Here is a 19,461-nt window from a genome sequence, read left to right as displayed (position 1 = left end):
GCAGGGTTCTTGCTTTCCCTCCCCTCCCCTCCCCTTCAAGCAATATAAACTGATTGAGACTGAGCAGAGCACAAACCAAAGAAGGCAATGGAAAACTGTCTCATATAGACTGGCTACAGCGAGACTTTGGCATCTTCTTTAAAATGGATGGATTGGCCAATGTAGAAAGCAAATGATAGAGATGGTCTCATCCAATGCAATTAATGCTTCTGTCATTTTCTGAAGGATGTTCCTCTTCTAGCTGTCAGCAGAACAGAGCCTCTCATCCAGACTTAAAGGGTGCAGATTCTGTCTATCAGTAGATAGCAGTAACTCAGACATCCCAGGTACTTTCTTTAGTATATCCAGAAACTGAAAACCACAAGCCAAACTCTGCCCTATCCAATCTATATGCCTACCAAAGTCACACACATTTTGCAAGCACACCTCAGGGAAGAATTTGCACTCCCTGTCTACATGATTGTGTTGACAACAGGTCACATTTTGATGCAGATCCATCTTGATTTGGTTTTGTGTAAGATATTTCAAAAGCGGCAGAGCACAGAACAGCACTCAGATGTACTGATTTACAACTCACATTCTCTTTGGCTGTGTGTTGGTCACTTTTTGACAACCACTATTTTCAGGTAGTCTTAACTTTAAGTAGTCCCTTCCAAAGCCAAGGAGACAGTGAGATGAATCTGATAAGAGAGCAAATCCAGCTAACACAAAGGAGTGAGTCCACCAAAGCTGCTAGGAAAACTAGGAAAAGTAACTTATTTTCTTTAAGCATATAAACACTTCTTTTTTTTGTTTGTTTGTTTTTAGTGTTTAAAGATTCCACATTCAGTAAAGAGTGTGTTACTTCTGTATTTACATTGTACTGCACATACACCAGCAAATCAGATACAAGCAAAGCGAACTCTATCTGCAAAATGATACCTTTGTTCCCAACTCTTTATAAATTAATACTGCATGTGCATTCATTTCACTACTTTATTTCCTCAAAAATAGATTGACAAGGGCTAGGCTGAGTTTTCAGATCTAACAACCCACTCAGACTTTTGTAAACATTTTATATTTTTTGCAAAGCATCTATTATAAATTACTGTAAACAGTGATCTCCTGTAAGAAATTAATGTAACTGCAAAAAGAAATTGATACAATTGAATAATGTTTCCCTTCTTTACCCAACCTGCCCAGTCCCTTGGTCTGCACAGCTCTAATTATGAGAGGTCATGTGCCGGGATAAATGATGGCGTTCTCGGAAGTACTCATGACAAATTGGACATGTTAGCTTCTCCTCTCGTCTCCTCTTGCTCTGGGATTCAGTTGAGGAGTATTCTTTTTTGTGATGTGACCGCATGTGGAAGACTAAATCAGATGTCATGCGAAAGGACAGGTTGCATTTGGCACACCAGTTCTGGGCAGCCACTCCAAATGAGGTGAAGGTAGGAGGAAGAAGAGTCAAGGAAGAGGAGGAGGAGGAGGAAGAAGTGGTGCTTGTGTTTTGTAACTGTCCTCCTGCTTGTTTGGGCCACAGGTCTGAGGTATATGGGAAAACATTGCTCCGAGTGATGCTAGTCTGCAGCATCTGAGCATTACACAAATCACTGACGAAGAACTTGGAATTGAGAAGAGTGCTGCAGCACATGATGTCTGTGGTTGCAATGAAGCCGGACAGCTCCCCCAGGCTCTTTGGTGACTCAGTCATGGGATGAGAAGAATTTATTGCAGCTCTTTCTGCTAGACATTTACTAGGCTTGCTGAAAGCACTCTTCTGCTCTCCTCGGGCTCTGGTGGGCCACACGAAGGAGAATGCACTGCCAGAGGAGTTCAGCAACACTTCCTTTGATACCTGCTCCTTACCAGCTGGGACCGTGTTATCCTCCTCTTCTGATTCCTTGGGTCTCTCATTCCTCATCTTCTCTTTCACCCTCCTGACCTCAGTGAAAGCACTTTGCTTCTGCTCGAAAGCATCCTTCCTAGCTGATTGCCTCCCTGAACTAGGCTTCCAGAAAGAACCTGCCAGTGAGCGCTCTCCCCCAACCTCTTCCTTGCCCCCACAGTTACGTCCCTCACTCAGGTTATTTGTTTTCTCCAACAACACTGTTTTTCTGCTCCTGTTGTTCTCAGCCTCTTCTAGTTTTGCTCTCTTTTCTCCAGTGAGACCATGGGCATCATCTTTATGAGCTGTCATTTTCACCTCCAGATCCCTTGCCAGACTGTGGAAATTTGTGGTCTGGTCCTCTAAGTTGCCTTTTTCAGTCTTGCCATCCTGGAAGTTTCTCCATAGCAGGGCACTCTTCTCTGGTCCGCATAGGAAGCGGACATGGGAGAGATACGAATGCTCACATTTAAAGACTCGGTTGCATTCTTGGCATCTCAGCTCTGCAGAAACAGACAACATATGATGAGTTTTGCAAAGTTAGAATCATGGATGGATGCAGATCCTGACCCTGCTGTTGACACAAACAAACAAAACACAAACCCAGAAACATCTCATGTCATACAAGACTATACATGGTAAAGGTAATGCCAGTGCAGAGTCAGGTCCCCTGCTGTTATGGAAAATGGTTCACTTGTATTTATCTCCATGTGCTCCTTGCAGAAATGCTCTCATTTAGACTCTCCAGCCATGTTTGTATTAGATAAAATTGCTATTTTAAAGGCATATTTTTATTTTAAAGGCATATTTCCAACGGATATTTTAAGCTTTTAGGAGTCCAAGGTAGTCAGGTACATAGATCTCCATTGCACAGTTTAAAAACTTCAGCACTGCTCCCTAGTGCACTGTCCTCTGCTGGAAAGTAACAACTAAAGTGGTATAGAGAACTACAAATTTCTTCTCACTGGATGCCTCCAGCTCAATCCCCAAAACAGAATGTTTTCTTAGCTGTCTGCTCTTTTTTTTTTTCTCTTTTCTTACCTGGCTGTTAAGGATTTAGACTGGTTTTATTTCCTGCATTACAGGATCACCCATGCTAATGTTGCAGACTCACTTCAGTCCTCAGTGACCCCCGCAGAACCATTAGTCTGGTACTTACCATTTTGGGGACTTTGAGCTTTTATCTCATTGAAACCCAAGAGGCTGGAAAGCTCCTCATCATACCAGACAAGCAGCTCCTCATTTTTGTTGATTTTCCTGGTAGAGCGATAATATAACTGACTGTTTTCTAAGTAAGCTTCTAAGTTTTGCTCCTTGCTATTGGCAGCTGCTTGTACAAGTCTCATCCAAGGCAGCCCTGTAGGACTGTGCACAGACGTAACATCCACCTGTGAAACAGGACACAAAAAATGCAAGTTTGAAGTCCTGTGACCCCAAATAGATTTCCATGAAATTCAAGAAAAAGCCTATTTTCTGCCTCACACAGAGCCCATGCCAAAGCTGCAAGCCCAAATCACACACGGCTTCAATCAAACTCAAAGTCATGGGAGGGAGAAGGCTTCCCTCATGTGAGTGCTTAGAGCTCTGGGAGCACTGAGTGGGACCAGAAGGGGACACCGTTCTTCACATGAACCTGCTCTGGGCCAGCAGTGCCAGGGCTGCTCCCTTGGCCCATCTCCGGCCCCCTCACGGCAAGGTGCTCTCCTCTGCTGATGCTGGTTGTCTCCTGAGGCTGCATTGGGTGTGGATCTTAGAGGTACAGATGGCGTGCTCCTCTGTAAGAAGGGGTCCCAATCCCATGGGAAAATGGGATGTGTCAGGAGAGGGGTAAATTAGGAATAATTTTGATTATTTGAGTCAACATCCCAAGGAGACAACTTCCACATTTACTGCTGGCTAAATTATGTAAATATTAGATTTTAACAAATACAGCTAGGAAGTACTTATATTATCACTTTCCTTTTTCAGAAATAAAATGACATATTCCCCTTTCTTCCTTTGATAAATAGCTTAAATTCATTTCAGGGTATACGAACAGACAAAAACCCATTTGATTAATACTTTTCATTACATTATTTCTGAGTGTAGTGAGGGGTTGATTTACTTTCAGTATGTGTGTATTCAGGAATACCAAAGAGCTTAATTTGAAAATTTCACTTAGGTTGGAAGGTCAGGCACTCAAAAGTTAAAAACATAATATTAAGCCTACTGCTCAAATTAAATCTCCCTTCTGTGTACATGTTACAACATAGTCCTCAGTTGCATAAATGCCTTTCTCCACAGGACTCCTGAGTCATTTAGTCACAGGTTGACCATGCTCTGGAAATAATATAACTGTAAAACATTTGGTTTTGTCTTCCTCATTCAGTGTGTGGCTCCCATCTTATTTAATTGATTGCATTTGCTTTGAATAGGGAATGATTTATTTATTTATAGGTTTTTTCCTTGGTTTTTACCACAGCAGATCTATGTCCTCAGCAGTATTTGAAGGATGGGGAAGATTTTCATAGCTCGGAGGCTGAAACACAGGGCGATCAAGGGCAACACTTATACACATAAAAAGCCTCGACTAATTTTTGAAGCACTAAGTCATTGTTTTGAAAGGAAGAAATTTGGAAATGAAAAATGTCTAATGACAAGTATGATCCAAATTTCACCCCAAGCAATGTATAGCTCTTTGTTTTCCACTAATTGCAGGGCAGCCATTCATTGGTGTTTTGTATCAGAAACAGTATTTTGGTTTTCTTTCTCTGTGTTTAGCTCAGTTTGACGATTACCTACCATGAAAAGTATGACCACGGTAGGAGCTTGAATAAAAGAATAAAACATTAAGGGGGCATTAGTATAAGAGTTAATTATTATAAGGGAGAAAATAAATTAGCATGCCCTGTAACTGGTTCTCTCTAAACGCCGTGGTAATTAACAATGATTGAGAAATCCAAAAGTCTGACAGCAACACAAGCACACCCACCCACACACACAGTGGTTGCAACTAATAGCTTTGACAGAGGCTGTCATTTATTAGTTTCAGTGTTTCAGAAATACCAAGTACCCACCCGGAGCTCTAAGCAAAGTCAAAGGGAACACAGCTCCTCCAGGAACCAGGCCTGCAGGGAAGGAGCTGAGAGAGTTTGAAGGAGGTGGGGAGGAATACAGGGCAGAACAGAAGACCTGGGTACACTTAACTGCAAGCATGAGCCTGCTTCAGTTTTTCCACGCATGCAGAGACGCTACAAGAGATGCAAGTCCACCCTCTTCCTGGGACGGAAATCCCTCATATGAATCTTTTACATTCATAAATGAGGGAGGGGCTTTACTGCACAACAGGTTCAGTCAGAGCTGTGCAATGGACATGGTCTGGCTTCCTTGACAGAGGCTGGAGAAGAAGGGTGAAGATAAGGCTGTTCCTTGGATCCAGGAGGCTAACCCCACGAGAGGCTGTAAGGCTCAGAGGAACTCAAAGGGGAAGGACAGCTTTATAAGGGGCGGGTTTGCTTTGCTGGGGTAAATGGCTGGCTGGGAAGAACCACCTGTGCCAATGGTGGCCATTGTCTTTGCCCAAGCATACAGATTGGACCAAGGAGTTCAAATTAGAGTCTCCAAGAGGATGAGAGAAAAAAAAAAACAAACAGGGCTCCTTTTTGGACTAAACTTAAAAGCCGAGTCATCAATAGTCAGCACAGCAGTGGAACTTTGTATTCTTCCTGCAAAGGAGCCAGTTTTCACTAAGGTCCCTCCAGTATACAGCTCATAATTAGAAACACACTGGCTACTTCTCCCTTTTGGAGGAGCTGTTAGTTGTGCTGAACAGAACAAAAATCTACCCCCTGACACAGTCACCTCCTGCAAGATGGTGTGATCCTGTCTGACATGACTTACATTAAATGCTGCATTCTCCTACCTTGAATACGTAATGGATGTTCCGTCTTTCAGAACACTTGAGGGCAATAAAAGCTACAGTGTCCACTAGGGTGTTCTGGAGCATACATGGTCCAAAAACAGCTTCTTCGGGAATGTCTTGTGTGGTGTGAACAGTAGCCAATACATCCGGAAAATGGTGATGCAGAAGTTTGTTGTCATTTGTCCACAGAAATTTAGGCAAAGATGTGAGTTCCATTATAAACCTGTAAAATGAGCAAGAAATCACACTTGTAATACAGATGAAAATGGAAGGGGGCACCACTACTTACAATATAAAGGTTTCTAGGAACTAACTGGAGGTGAATTGTAAGACCATGTCAGAACATTGTTGGTTACACAGAGCTTTATTAACATCCAGTTCTGAAAGAGAAAAAAGGCTTTGCAATAAACCAAAATATTAGGTTTGTAAACAACTTAGTTACTCTTTTCTGGACTAGTGAGACCATCCAAGAGCTCAACTGTTTCTGCATTGTGTTCTCTACAGCCAGCAGTAAAAAGCCTTGGTAACCGTAAGCAAAATCTTCAGTCTGTGGAACTCAGAATATTCTTGTTCAACATATTCTCAGATAAATTTCTTGTTTAGTAGTCCTTATAAGCGCGAAGAAAAATGCAGAAAGAGAACAACAAAAAAGCAGATGCTTTACCAAATAGGTTTTGAAAAAGCTGTGGTTTTTAATTTGTAAGTGTAACATCAGTCCATGTTCTGGTTAAGCAGATACAAAACCAGGAACAGCCTGAGTCCCAAATCTATTCAGCCTGAATGCACAAAATCTTTGTACATTGACACAGGGATTATTTTCATCCTATCTCAAAATGTATGTGAGATTTTAGCTGTTAGCTGTTGTTAGGAAAATTGAATGAGGTTATGACTCTTTGCACAATGTTAGTAGAGGTTGGTATACTTAGGGACTGAATTTTCTTGCACTGAATGTAGAATATTACATTTTTCAGAGCAGAGGCAATTTCTGCATTATGAGCCTCAGTCTGAGAACCGTATACACAGCAAGGAAGCAGTTTTGAGTTATTTGTCATTCTAAGCTTCTCTAGGTTTTTAATAAAGTTATTGCCATCTCCAGCTCCCATCTGGAGGTCATGGAAAACCCTCATTTACGCCATCAAGAGATGGATCAGGTCCATTAGGCAGAGAAAATTAAAGAGAACAGCAACAAGCCCTGAAGAGTCCTTAGCCTAATAAATATTGAGATAGAAGGGCTGAAGATCCAGTCTAATCTTTCTCACTCTCTGCCAACAGAATTGATTTGTTATTCACTGACTCATGACTTAAACTGAAGTGATAAAAAGCACTCAGGAGAGTTGCACTGATTTAACTAAATCAGTTTCTAAATCAGTATAGTTAATTCAAAATAATTTCCTCTTGGTAGGCAAGTCTAAATCCCTACCCTGAAAATATTGAAATGCATGGTTATGTATACAAAGCATTGTAAGCCTCTGAAGGAAGATGGCCTTAAAAAAAAAAAAAAAAAAAAAAAAAAAAGAGCAGGGGGTAAAAGGAAAAAAAAACAAAACCACAAAAACAACCAAAGTTCAAGTGGCTTGCCAGATATTAATCATTAAGAGGAGGATAGAATGGGTCTCTGCTTTCTGTTACTGATGAGTTTCACTGCTTGGTTTCCCAATAATCCGGTGAAGTTACTATTGTTATGAGAACAAAATGATGTCTTGTATGTGTATATTTGTGCAATATATAGAATCTACCTAAATAAACACATAAGCACATTCATATGCACGTGTTTCCATTTAAATTATATTAATTTTTAATAAATGAAAAGTCAAGTCACATTAAAAAAAATAATAATACATAAAAATACAAGTTTCTAACCATCAGAAGAAAGAAAAATAAATAAATCTAAAACTCCTAATCCTTTCTAACATTATTTATCCACTTATGACCTTAGAAGGCAAATCCTCTCACTAAGATTCCCCTTTCTGTGAAATTCATCTGAATGTCTCCATGTAAACCAGGAGAGCATTGTGCCTTGGCTACACTGTTGTCCCTCCAGAGGAAACAGAATCTCCTGATTCCTTTGAGGGCCCTCAAAGTTGAATTTGTGATGGGAAAGGAGTCAAAGATGCTGGATTTGAGCACATACACTTTAAGGAAGAGTATGGGTTGCTGCCTGTGTGCAGTAAATCTCTTCCCTTCATCCAGAAATTCCAGCCAAAGCACCAATACCAAGATCTAAGAAATCCACACCCCCTTCCAGCCAGCTACTGCTGCCTGCTACCTTCCCCTATTTCAGCAGCTTTCAAAAGCTCCCTCCACACACCCAAAGCTTACCAGAACCATTTCTTCAAAAACTGAAAATGTGCTATACTAAGTGCAAGTTTTATGAGTAACAGCACCACCTAGTGATTTCTGCCATAATATAACAAATCTTTTCCAAAGAAAGGGAAAAGGCAGAGGGGCCAGACAGGCTTTAGCACGGTGTCCCCACTTTAGCTTTGCTACTTGCAAGATGGATGTGAAACCACCAGCTCCCAGAGCACAAGCGCAGCACACACCTCCAACCTGGGCAGCTTTTCTGAGCTCCTTGGTGAAAGTGTCAGCAGCTCCCAGCAAGGTGTTTGCTGCTTGATGTGCTGCCCATGCTCTTGCTCCAAATCATGAGGATAGAAGGGCTTCCACACATCCAAGAAGAAGGGCAGGAATTAATTCCCTGGATGTGGGAACCTCTGCCTGTCCTTACTGTCCCACACAGCTGCTTTCAGGCTAATCCTCCCTTCTGGGAGCAAATAAATCAATATATGCACATCTTCAGTTCCATTTAATTCTCCTAGATTGATGAGATGGGGGAAATGGAACCTAATAAGGAGTATAAGATATTTTCTAACCAACACAGCTTTCCTCTTTCCAAAGTTAAGAGTCCCTTGAACTCAATATGCCATGAATGTGACTTATGAATTAGTCAAAGACTTGTGATGGACAAAAAAAAAATCCCCCAAGTGACAGCAATGGTCACATTCCTCTCTTGCACAGCATGGTCAACTTTGTAGAGAGTTGTGAAGAGGATGTACCTCTTATAGAGAGCAAAAAGGCTTGCTGTGTTAAGCCCTGCATCATAAGCTTTCAGCAAGGGAAGATCAATCTCTTCAAATAATTTGTCAAACACACCATCTAGTGAAACATCTCAGTATAACATGGTGTCCCCAAAAGTGACAGCAGGACAGGAGCTCTTGTATAATTCTGAATCCAGTCCTAGAGCAAATTTCACATCTTTGCCAACAGTCCTCAGAGTCTAAAGAAGGTTATAATCATTAGATACCTACAACTCGAGTCCTAATTTGAAATGAAAAAGGTACACTAGAATGACTGACATTTTTCTTTGACAGACTGAAGTGAATTGCTCACATTCTTCAAAGGGAGCAAAGGACAGAGAAAACGATCATAACAGTGAATTCTCCAAAACTTCACCTAACTGATTTTTTATTTTTTCCTGGAATGTCATGAACTTCTGAGGCTGGTATCAGGCCTTCATTTCCTTAACTTCCTATCATTCCTACCTACACCTCTTATGTATGGTGTATTCAGCTATCCCCCCCTCTGACTGTTGTATTTGAACCTCAAAGCACTTGGATCTCTGTAGTTCCCACTGATGGATTAATTGCTTATTTTCCCAAGCTGAGCATAATTTCTGTCTTTTATCTTCATACATTCCTCAGACACCATCACCTCTGTCCCTCAATGAGCTAGGTGTCCTTCTCTTACCTCATTCCAGTACTTAAGCAGCTACAGTTGTAATCAGCTTCTTTTCAGTGACCTAGAAATGCCCATCAGTGTTTTCACATGCCATCAGGACAAGCATTACAAGTTTTCCCTGTGGTTTTATTCCTTTTATAGATTTCTTAGCTTCATGGCTGATATCAAAACAATGATTTTTTCCAGTGGAAATGCAGGAGACAGTTGCTTATGTTACCTATTTTCATTAATCAAAAAAAAAAACCTGTAATGGGGAAAGGTGGTTTTGTATTCCTGTGTAGAGGGGTATTTTGCTCAGAGTGACATCTCCAGCACCTTCCTTTGATTTCAGTGTCAGAACAGTGACAGTTAGTGTCCTCCTTAAAAAGCATGTTAAATGAGTCTGATTTCCACCTGCTTTGGAGGGGATTAACCTACCTGGCAGTGCTGTGTGAAGAGAACCCCATCCTAAGACATTACGCAAAGGAGTGGGATGGTGTCAGCAAGGCAACCACCCCTCTTTTTGCTTTACTGTGCTCAACAAGAGAACTTGATGCAAATTCATTTAACGTATAGGTGAAGACATACTACACCAAAATCACACTTGTCTTATGTTACTGATTTCCACGTTTTGGCTAACATGGCTTTGAGAAGCAGTAATTATTCTGCGCTTTCATTTGACACAGCTTTGTGAGCTGTCTTGTACATTTGACTAATTCACCCCTCTTCTATTATTTGGCAAGTTTACAGAACCCTTGTCATAAGCCTCTTTGTGAAGGTCATGTCTTCAGTTCTGTATTGTGCAATGACATGCTTGCCTCAAACAGCCAATGCTATGAGTGCCATTGCCTCCTAGAGACACGTTCTCCCTCATGCAATATAACCCTGCTGTTCTCACTCATGTTCTGCATAAGCAGTTCCTATTCCTCTGGGCTCACCCACACACATGTCTCTGAAAGGGTGAAATAAACTGAATATTTATAGTGCATTAGTAGCACATTAGACTCAGATCACCTGCTAGACGATGGGTACTCTCCATATTCTATCTGTCACAGATGTGAATTCTTCATATGGATGAGTTTAGGGTCTTGATGTTTAATGGACTCTTCATCCCCTAGAGAGTATCTGATACACATATACCATGTCCCTGAGTCATGGATTTTGCATCTTTATTTCTGAGGAGTGTGACAGATCTGTCAAGTAACCAGTACCTATAGGCAGGCAACTCCCTATGGATTATGCAGTTGTGGATGTTCCATCAAAAAAAAACACAAAGTAGATGGTGCTCACAGCAATTGATCCCAGCCTCCTTGCTTCCAGAAGCAGCTCGCAAATTGCTACTGAAAAGGGCTCGACCTGATGTTTTTGGGATAATCTATATCAAATCTGTGGCCCTGCAAAGTCAACTATGAAGCTTTAGGCTGGTTTTCCTTATCTTAATCTGAAAGATTTACACCCTTTTTTTCCTGCCAAGTTTCACTGTGATTTAGCAGGTATTTCTAGTAATTTGAAGATACAGATCCAATGTGTTGGCTTGCTCCTTTTATGTCTTCAGAAGACCTCTGTGAACCTGTTCTCTATTAATCCAGTTAATAGAGCCGCCTGGTTAAAGCACCATCTCCTTTCAGCTCTCCCTTACTAAGACCCATTCAAGGCATTTTCTGTGCTTCTTCAAGAAGACTCCTCACACACACACACCCCCTCCCCGGAATTAGCATGCTTTGTAACAGTGTAAAACACAATTCAGCTTGTCTGTAAGTTTGGGCTTAGCAGGGAAGGGTGCAGTGGAGTTGTTAGACAGTTGTGACAACCAAGGTTGGATGAGTGCTTCACCACCTGAGTGGCATTCTTAAGTTTCTGCTCCCCACCCTCAGCTGTCTGCCTCCAACCACTGAGCTGGTGGGTAGGAGCTGTGACTGCCTGGCTGCTGGGTGGGAAGCATGAGAGTGTTTGTTTCAAAAACATTCACCAAAAAAAACACACAAATATTCCCAATGCTGGGGCTGTTGTCTGTATATCTATCCTAGTTGATTGTATAACAGTCTCCCATGCATATTAAGAAATAGCTCCATTGCTGAGATGTTTAGTAGCCATTTTCCATTTTCCTGAATGCTCTTCCAAGCTGGAACCTTGCAGATATCCTTTCTCTCTCCCCATGTCCTAGCACTTGCACGTCATCCCACTCGTACTAATCAGATTACAACTCGTGCCTTCCTGAAAAATATTTGGGTAGCTCCCTCACCTTGTGACAAAAATACATTTATAGGGAGGAGAAGTGAAAGAAGGTCATAGGATCATGAGCTGATTTTCTACCATATGGCCTTCAGATGTCACTGCAAGCTCTTCTAAGAAATGCATGGAAACATCCAAGTGCAGAAACACCAATTTAAACACAGACTCCCCTCTCCCCTATTTTCATAGGACTCATCCTGTTTCTCCTTGCCATAGTGTCAGTGTTGAACTGTGGCATCACCCTTTGCTTCTTGGTGGTCATAAAAGCACTGGTAGCCTTGCTTAATATTATCATCGACTTTGTGAGTGTAATGGAAACAACTGAACCACTTTTGCAAGTGAGGAAACTTCTCAACCAGAATTTGTTTTAGCTAGTTCTTTGCAAACATAAATGGAAGTGGATAATAAAAACTGGTTCTCTTAATTTGATAAAAATAACTCTAAATAGCTTCTTCAATTTCACCCTCACACATTCCGTTTCAACTGTGATGGAATTTGCATATAGTGATATCTCTTTCAAAACAACAACAACAACAACAACAACAAAAACACAGAAGTTACTCACAAAAACTACTGTAAGTATTTGACTTGGGGAAGCATCATCCCAGTCTTCCCAGACATTTTTACATCTACTCTGGCCTTTCTCCAGAGCAGGGATTAACTTGAACAGCATTTGCCATGTCAACAAGACTGAAACATAAATAAATAGAATAGAAATTAAATACCGGAACCATCATTTCCTTCACCTTTGAACTTACTCCTCTCAGCTCAAAAGTGTGACAACGTTCTCCCTGAGGCACATAACCTGGGACTCCATGCCATGGCATTCCCGTGGCTACTGCCAAAACTGCCTTTGATTTCAATTAGGGGTCTGTCGGTCTGAGGAACCCATGATCAGACATGCAGTGTCATGCACAATAAACAGATATTAAGGGAATTGAGCTGATGCAGACAGAGTGCTTCTGTCTGCAGTATTTATTATTCTCTGTTGTTATAAGGAACTAAGGGTTCTTAACACATGAAGGGAATTCCAAGGGAATTAGAGATGGAAAAGTGAGAAAATCTTCTTGGGTTTTATACATTTGCTTTCCTTCTGTGCAAAGTTTTCTTTTTCTCTTCATGCAGTGAACTGCAAAGGAGAAGAATCAAAATTGGAACTGGAGGAAACTGGCAGGAAATCAGAGAAAAGAAAGAATTCTTGTTCTGAAAGATAAAATAAGTAATTCCAAACACCCCAAGGCAAATGCTGGAACAAACTGCAACCTGCTTCTTAAATCATTTAAATTACAAGCTGAAAAGGTCCTCTCAAAGCACAGAAGGTCTAAGGAGGCCATTTCCTTTAGCTCACTGATGCTGCAAGATAGAGTATCTGTGCTTCAGCCTGGGCCCAGGTCTGGGAGCCTTTCCTTTGGGCCTGAAGTGGTTCCTTCATACCTTTGCAGCTGAAAAGCACATGTACATGGCAGAAGAAAACTGCACAAGGAGATGTGGAGAGGACAGGTAGATACAGCCATGTGCTGTGTTTCCCAGCCCAGGTGGGCTGCACAAAGTGCTGAGCTCAAGCTCAGCATCCTGTCCATCTTCTAGAAATAGCCCATGGACAGTATTCCTTGAATTCCTGAGCTCTAAGTATCCTATTTCATCCTCCCAGTTTCTCACATGGCAAATTTAGATTCCAGCAATGATTCTGCATAGAGATATGGGATCAGCTGGTTCAAAGAAGGGCCTTTACTGCCACTGTACCACTTCCAATTCATGTGTTAAGAGCAGTTCAATTAGCACTGATAAACAAAATGCTAATGATGAAACCCGTGGAGACCAGAATGTTTTTCTTACTCAGGGCTATCCTGGGCCATACTGTGAGCACCTCTTCTTGGCTCCTCTGCTCTGAGCACATACCCTGCGCTCCTGGGACAGTTCAGTCCCTGCAGCATGCCTGAGCCAGGCATCAGGGGAGAAGCAGAAGGAAATACAATTATGTGCCAGGGAGGAATTTTCTGGCTGCAGAGATTAACTGAATCAGATCAGAGCAGAATAAAATTGGGGCTGAATTAGCCCGGTGCATGAAAATGGTCTCCCCTTGGCATTTCAGCTGGCCTCAGCATCCCTTCATCATGCCTTTCTGCACAGCAGCTACAGAACTCCAGCTTGACAAGCCCTGAAAAATAAGGGGTAGAAATAGGGAAACTTCACATCCCATGAAAAGATCATAAAGCAACTCTGAGTGAAGAGCCTGATATCTATGTTGAGCTTCCAGGTTGGCCCTTTCTTGAGTGCTGGTTCAATATGAAAGTTTTTATTGAGTCAGACACCTCCAAGTTTATGGGGTGCTCACAATTTTGCTGTTTTATTGTCATGGTATCTTCAGGGAACAGTTCTCCAAATCCTAGTATTTTAAGGCTCTGTGGTCTTCAGACTGTCTTCCATCACCTGAAATCCACAGTACATGCAATATAAACTGACAGCTCTTGATGAGCCATCATTATATCTTGGCTGGATACCCAGCCTAGTGAATCATGAAGCTGCCAAATCTTTTTATTATGAACAATCTCTCAAACTTCAGGGACAATAATGAAGAAGACAGAGCAAAAATCCCCATTTAGAAATGAGTAAATACCTAAATCTCCACATCTGCCTAAAGCAAGTATTGTGAAGTACAGGAGCCAACTGGAAGTACAGATTAAAAGATAAGATTCCATTTTTTATTCGTATTATTTATTTATTTATTTATTTTCTCTGAGGACAGGGAAAGCTGAAGTGGGATCTCTCCTGAGGCATGGGAGTTGCCCCTCTGTAGAAGGGGCAGAACTTTTCTCACACGACCATGGGGATGCAATTTCCACTCTACTTGAAGCCCAGGAATTAAATGTCTGCAATTCAGTGTCAGAGCTAGTTTGGTGAGGAAATAACTGAGATTTGGACAAGTTCCAGGAGAGGCATGTATCCTAACCTAAGGGATTTTCAAATGGGAGCTCCACAGCAAACTTCCCTGTGCTCTTTAGTACTTTTCACACTGAACACCTATCTCTACTGCCACTATCCTCCAGAGCAGGAAAAGGGCAGGCAGGAGTGGAATGGACCATCCCACACAGCAGGAAAGCCTCACTAATATTGATTTGCTGGGACGTGTGATGGAATGGTATCAGTACAGCTCCAGTGGAGCCTTCCTTGATCTAGCAGACCTTGTGAATGGGAGGTGTTAAATCTGGTAGAACACGAGTGACCCCACACAGAGTCACTGAGGTCTCTGCTTCACACCTCCCAGATGCAAGAAATGAAAATAAATAAATAAATAAATAAATAAATAAATAAATCTTACAAACCAACCCACAAACAAACCACAAAAACTAGCAGGGTTCTTGATATTTCAGGCTGGACAACAAGCAGTAGTAAATACCACAATGTCCTAATTAGAAAGCATGAAATATGTTGATCTTCTGCTACCCCAGGTTCAGACAAACTGCATCTAGGAGTTTAGCTCCATGATGCATAAAATGTCAATACTCCTTTCTAGTTGGGTTGGCCCCAGAGGCAGAATTATTCATTCTGTCTGGCACTGCATCTGATTTAATGGAGCCTGGTGGATGGTACTGCCTTGTACAAGCCATTCACAAGTCAGAAAACCCACCTGCAGACAAAGAAGAGCTGACTGTAGCTCTGTAGTCTGCTGGCTTTTAAAGACTTAACTTCTGTGCACAGGGATCTGTACTGAAGGGCTGACTCTTCGCTAGCATACAGATCATCCATGTGGTGGGAGCATTATCCTAATCCACCACTTTTGTTCTTGAAATTTCAAGGTCTAGGACCTAAAAAATAGGGTTCCTGTGGGATACTGGGAGCACATTGTAACCCTCAAGACATGTTTGAGGATTACTGTATGATGCATGTAATGAATTAGCATGATTTCAGCCGCACAGTATATGCAGCATGCTGTATGGATATATTTCAGTTCAGAGCACACAGCATTTTGTATTCCAGATCTGAATTGTGCCAGTGGTCATCTCAGAGGCTTGGTCTGGATTCTGCTCCAGCTGCTCTGGCATTGTTCAGTGTTCAGCAATAGACATACCACCCCAAAATGTCACAGGAAATTTCAATTTTACAGGGAACAACAGGGAAGGGAGAGCAAACATGCAAAAAAGGCCTCTAATTCTTCCCCACACAAAAGGAGCATACAACAAACAAATATCTTAAAGCAGCAAAGTCATTTCATGGGAATTCCTGTTTCATGGGAAGAGAAGGCAACTGAACAAACCTTCCTCTGTCAACACACTATAAGTTACTTGCCACCCATATGCATGTATCCACTTTCAGGAAAATCCTTGTCTGATTCATGTAGATAGGAAAGACCCAACCACAGAAATGTGTGCTACCACACTTGTTCTCACACAGACAGGTGCATCTCTTCCTTCACACAGACATCCTTGCAGGCAAAACCTCCATTCCTTATCTGCAGCCAGAGGAAACTTAGAAACAAGCGGCCAAGCAGCCAACCACAACCCAGACACAATCAGACCAAATCACATGCAATCAGACTGAAACAAAATGTGTAACTTGTGAAAATAGTCAGTTTCTCTTCTCTCTTCATATATTTCAAATTCATGTTTTCTTTTTGCAAATTCAGAGAAATGACTTTATCTGATTGATGTTCAAGAAGCTTGCTTTCATTTAACACTCACGCTATTTATTTTTGATAGCTCTTGATTTTTAAAAAATGTGATATTTGTTCAAACACAATTTGTTCAAACACCTCTTTTTGACAAGAAACTAATATATTTGTGTGCACGTATATGTCTACACATAAATACACATGCATTCACAACCATATATATATTCACATACAGCTATATAATCTTTTGCAATTTAGCATATTTATCATTTATCATTTGCATATGAAGAAAAATATTTTAAAACTACGACGAGTCACTTTCACATGGTTAATACTGGAGATTACTTCAACTGTACTAAGTAACAGTCACTTACTTTAATGTTATTTACATTAATTCTAAACTTACTACATAATGTCTACTCCACTAACAGCCAGTAACTGATCTGAATAACACTATATAATGTGAAATTGTGGGAAATAACACAAACAACTTATTTTATACTACGGTGAAGCAAAGAAACCTTGTAATTGAAAGTGACTTTTGTAAATTAAAGCAGTTCTGATCTAAAATAATTTGTTTCCCAATTAAATACTTTATTCTTTAGCTGGTGTTTATTAATAGCATTTTCAAGTAACATGTGCTGTAGGAAAATTATACTGATTCACTGAATTATGGACATAGAAAAAAAAAACCACACATATAACATGCTAGGATTTAGGCAATTAATTCTGCCAAATCTTCCGTATAATATATAATTTCTTACAAATAATTTTTTTTTTTTCCTTATCTGGTTATCTTACTTTTAAGTAATAGAAGCTAAAGTAATATTTTGACTTTACATCAATATTTCTATGGCTATAGAGCTTTTTTTCTCCTATAAGATGGTATTTCCATAGAGTTCTATATGGCAGCTCTATTTTGCTTCAAAATACTGGAGGATGCTTAAATACCGAATAAATGTGCTCTCTCAAAAAAAACCTACTTGTGATTTCATCTACTTTCACACATTTTAAAAAATACTAAATGTAATACCTCTGTCTTCCTATTGCCTAAATAAATCCCTCTCTCTGTAGTACCAATTGTATTTAACAAATGGTAGCAAGAGCTGTCGAGCACTAAATTCGGCATTTTCAAAAGCCACGAACAAAGAATAGCTCCTGAACAATCCTTTTTAAATTCATGAATTCAATGCATGTGTGCGACCACTTTTCATTTAAGAGCAACTCTACTGAAAATGCAAAGTTGCATAAAAATTATGTCCTCCATCAAGTTTTCATTGACATTTCCTACGACTAGTTCCTGTCTGATCACAGAATGAAGGCATGAAGAGGCTTCACACACTGGTACCGGACTTCAATCCTAAAGAAACCTTTTCATGGCAGGATTTGCAAACGTAAAGCCCAATATGACATTTCCAGGTGACAACAGCAGTTCTTAACTTACTGACCCACTCAGAAATTTCTGCAGAGGAGCGCAGATCTCGCTATACCCAATACAAATTCAGAATAACGATGCGAGGTATTGCAAAGAAACTTCACCAATTTCTCCAAAGAGTCCAGACCCCGAACACCGATCTGCCGCGATGGGAGCCGGGCGAACGAGGGGAGCAGCAAAAAGGGCAAGGGATGCTCGAGGGGATGCTCGCCGGGAGGAACTCCTGGGGATATCTGAGGAGGGGCTGCAGCACGGCGGCTCCATCACCCTCGGTCCCATCTCCCCATCCCCATCCCCCCCGGCCCCATCTCCCCATCTCCATCACCCACAGCCCCATCGCCCCCAGCCCCATTGCCCCTGGCCCACACAGTGGATCTCTCCGGGCTCCCCCCCCACGCCCTCTCTGCTCCCCGGGGAACCCCTCTGGGGGTCTCGGACCCCCGGGGCCACCCTCCCCGCCCCGTCCCCGCACTCCACCGCCCTTACCCGCTGCGGGAGGGCTCTGCCCGGCCGGGAGGGACGGCTCGGAGCCCTCCGCTCCGCCGGGCGCTGCCCTCGCTCTGCCGGCGGCAGCGCGGCCGGCCCCGATCCGCCCCCCCTGCGCCCCCCGCACGGCGGCTTCCTCCTCCTCCTCCTCCCCCTCCGCCGCTCCCCGCCCAGGATAACGCCCACTGCGGCGCCCCGACTCCCCCTTAATTCCCCTCGCCCCCCAAAAGCCTCCTCCAGGGATCCCCGACGGCCCCCGAGGGGCGCGGAGTCCCCCCGAGGCAGAGGCGGTCCCGGGAGCGGCCGCGAAGTGCAGCGGCGGGGTGGGGGGGAGCTCGGGAGGTGGAGGGGATTCCCCTTGTAGCGGTACTTTAAAAAGAGGAGTTTCTTTTAAAGTTGGGGGGGGGGGGGATGGAAAAATCTTCCAAAGCCTTCCTCGGCGGCGCCTGACACCACTTTTGGTTTATTATTGTGGTGTTCGGGGAGCTGCAGGTATGGGTGAGGATGGCTAGAAATGGAAATCCCTGCTTCATAGAAAGCACTTGCAGGAAACAAAATTAGGAATTTCTTTGAGGTATGAAACGATTTATGGCACAGCTGGTATGTAAAATATAACCATCAAACGTCTTGTCATAATCAAATATTTCCTAAATCCGGACTAAGCAACATCGGTTTTGAAAGATGTCGTTCCCTATAAATGCCTTTAACGCCTGGCAGAAGATTCTTATGAGCATGTTGACAAAGGGAATAGCCCGGGTTATTTGATTAGTGTCCATGTAATCTGAATATTGGCTTGTATCGGAAAAAGAAACGTCAAGCCTTTAATGCTTTTGAAAGGGCGGGTTTTCGCTACAATTAGGGAGTAATCTCACACCGATAACGGGGCGAGGCACCTCCGGGCTCGGTACGCGCTATAACGGGGCCGGGGCCGGGGCCGCGCATCCCCCGGGGCCGAGCACGGGCAGCGCCGAGCTCCCCACCGGGACCTGGGTGCTGCCGGCCCCATCGCCCCCCCGGGCCGGGCCAGGAAGGCATCTCGGCACACCGGGACGGGCAATCCCCACTGCGCTTCGTGCCGCAAGCGCTCACGTTTGCGCGGCTTTTGCGCAAATAGCTACAGAAGGAGTGAGAAGGGGGTGAGCAGACGTGGCGAGACTCTCTCCCGTTCCGTACCCGGTGCCTGTCCAGCCGAATTCGTCCCGGGCCTTCCCCAG

The 19,461-nt window shown here is 42.6% G+C and overlaps 1 protein-coding gene across 1 annotated transcript; it reads right to left on the bottom strand.

Annotated features, from left to right (window-relative positions):
* Positions 1-957: 957 nt before the first annotated feature.
* ZNF488 (zinc finger protein 488) lies at positions 958-18,350 on the bottom strand. The gene is made up of 4 exons (XM_084526101.1): positions 18,248-18,350; positions 5,769-5,991; positions 3,027-3,255; positions 958-2,370 (listed from the first exon to the last, which is right to left on the bottom strand). The coding sequence occupies exons 2-4, from the start codon at positions 5,982-5,984 to the stop codon at positions 1,202-1,204; spliced, it is 1,614 nt and encodes a 537-aa protein (XP_084382227.1). The 5' UTR covers positions 5,985-5,991; positions 18,248-18,350; the 3' UTR covers positions 958-1,201.
* Between the last annotated feature and the right edge of the window lie 1,111 nt (positions 18,351-19,461).

The sequence above is a fragment of the Aythya ferina genome (genome assembly GCF_964211825.1).
Source record: "Aythya ferina genome assembly, chromosome: 7".
In the NCBI taxonomy this organism is placed as follows: domain Eukaryota; kingdom Metazoa; phylum Chordata; class Aves; order Anseriformes; family Anatidae; genus Aythya; species Aythya ferina.
This window is presented reverse-complemented; position numbering and strand designations above follow the sequence as displayed.

What these genes read in the sequence shown, in the direction of transcription:
- ZNF488 (XM_084526101.1), bottom strand. Translation starts at nt 5,984, where the DNA reads ATGGAACTCACATCTTTGCCTAAATTTCTGTGGACAAATGACAACAAA. An exon ending in ACATCCATTACGTATTCAAG is followed by an intron (nt 3,256 to 5,768) that starts GTAGGAGAATGC and finishes CCTGTTTCACAG; the next exon opens with GTGGATGTTACGTCTGTGCA. An exon ending in AGCTCAAAGTCCCCAAAATG is followed by an intron (nt 2,371 to 3,026) that starts GTAAGTACCAGA and finishes CTGTTTCTGCAG; the next exon opens with AGCTGAGATGCCAAGAATGC.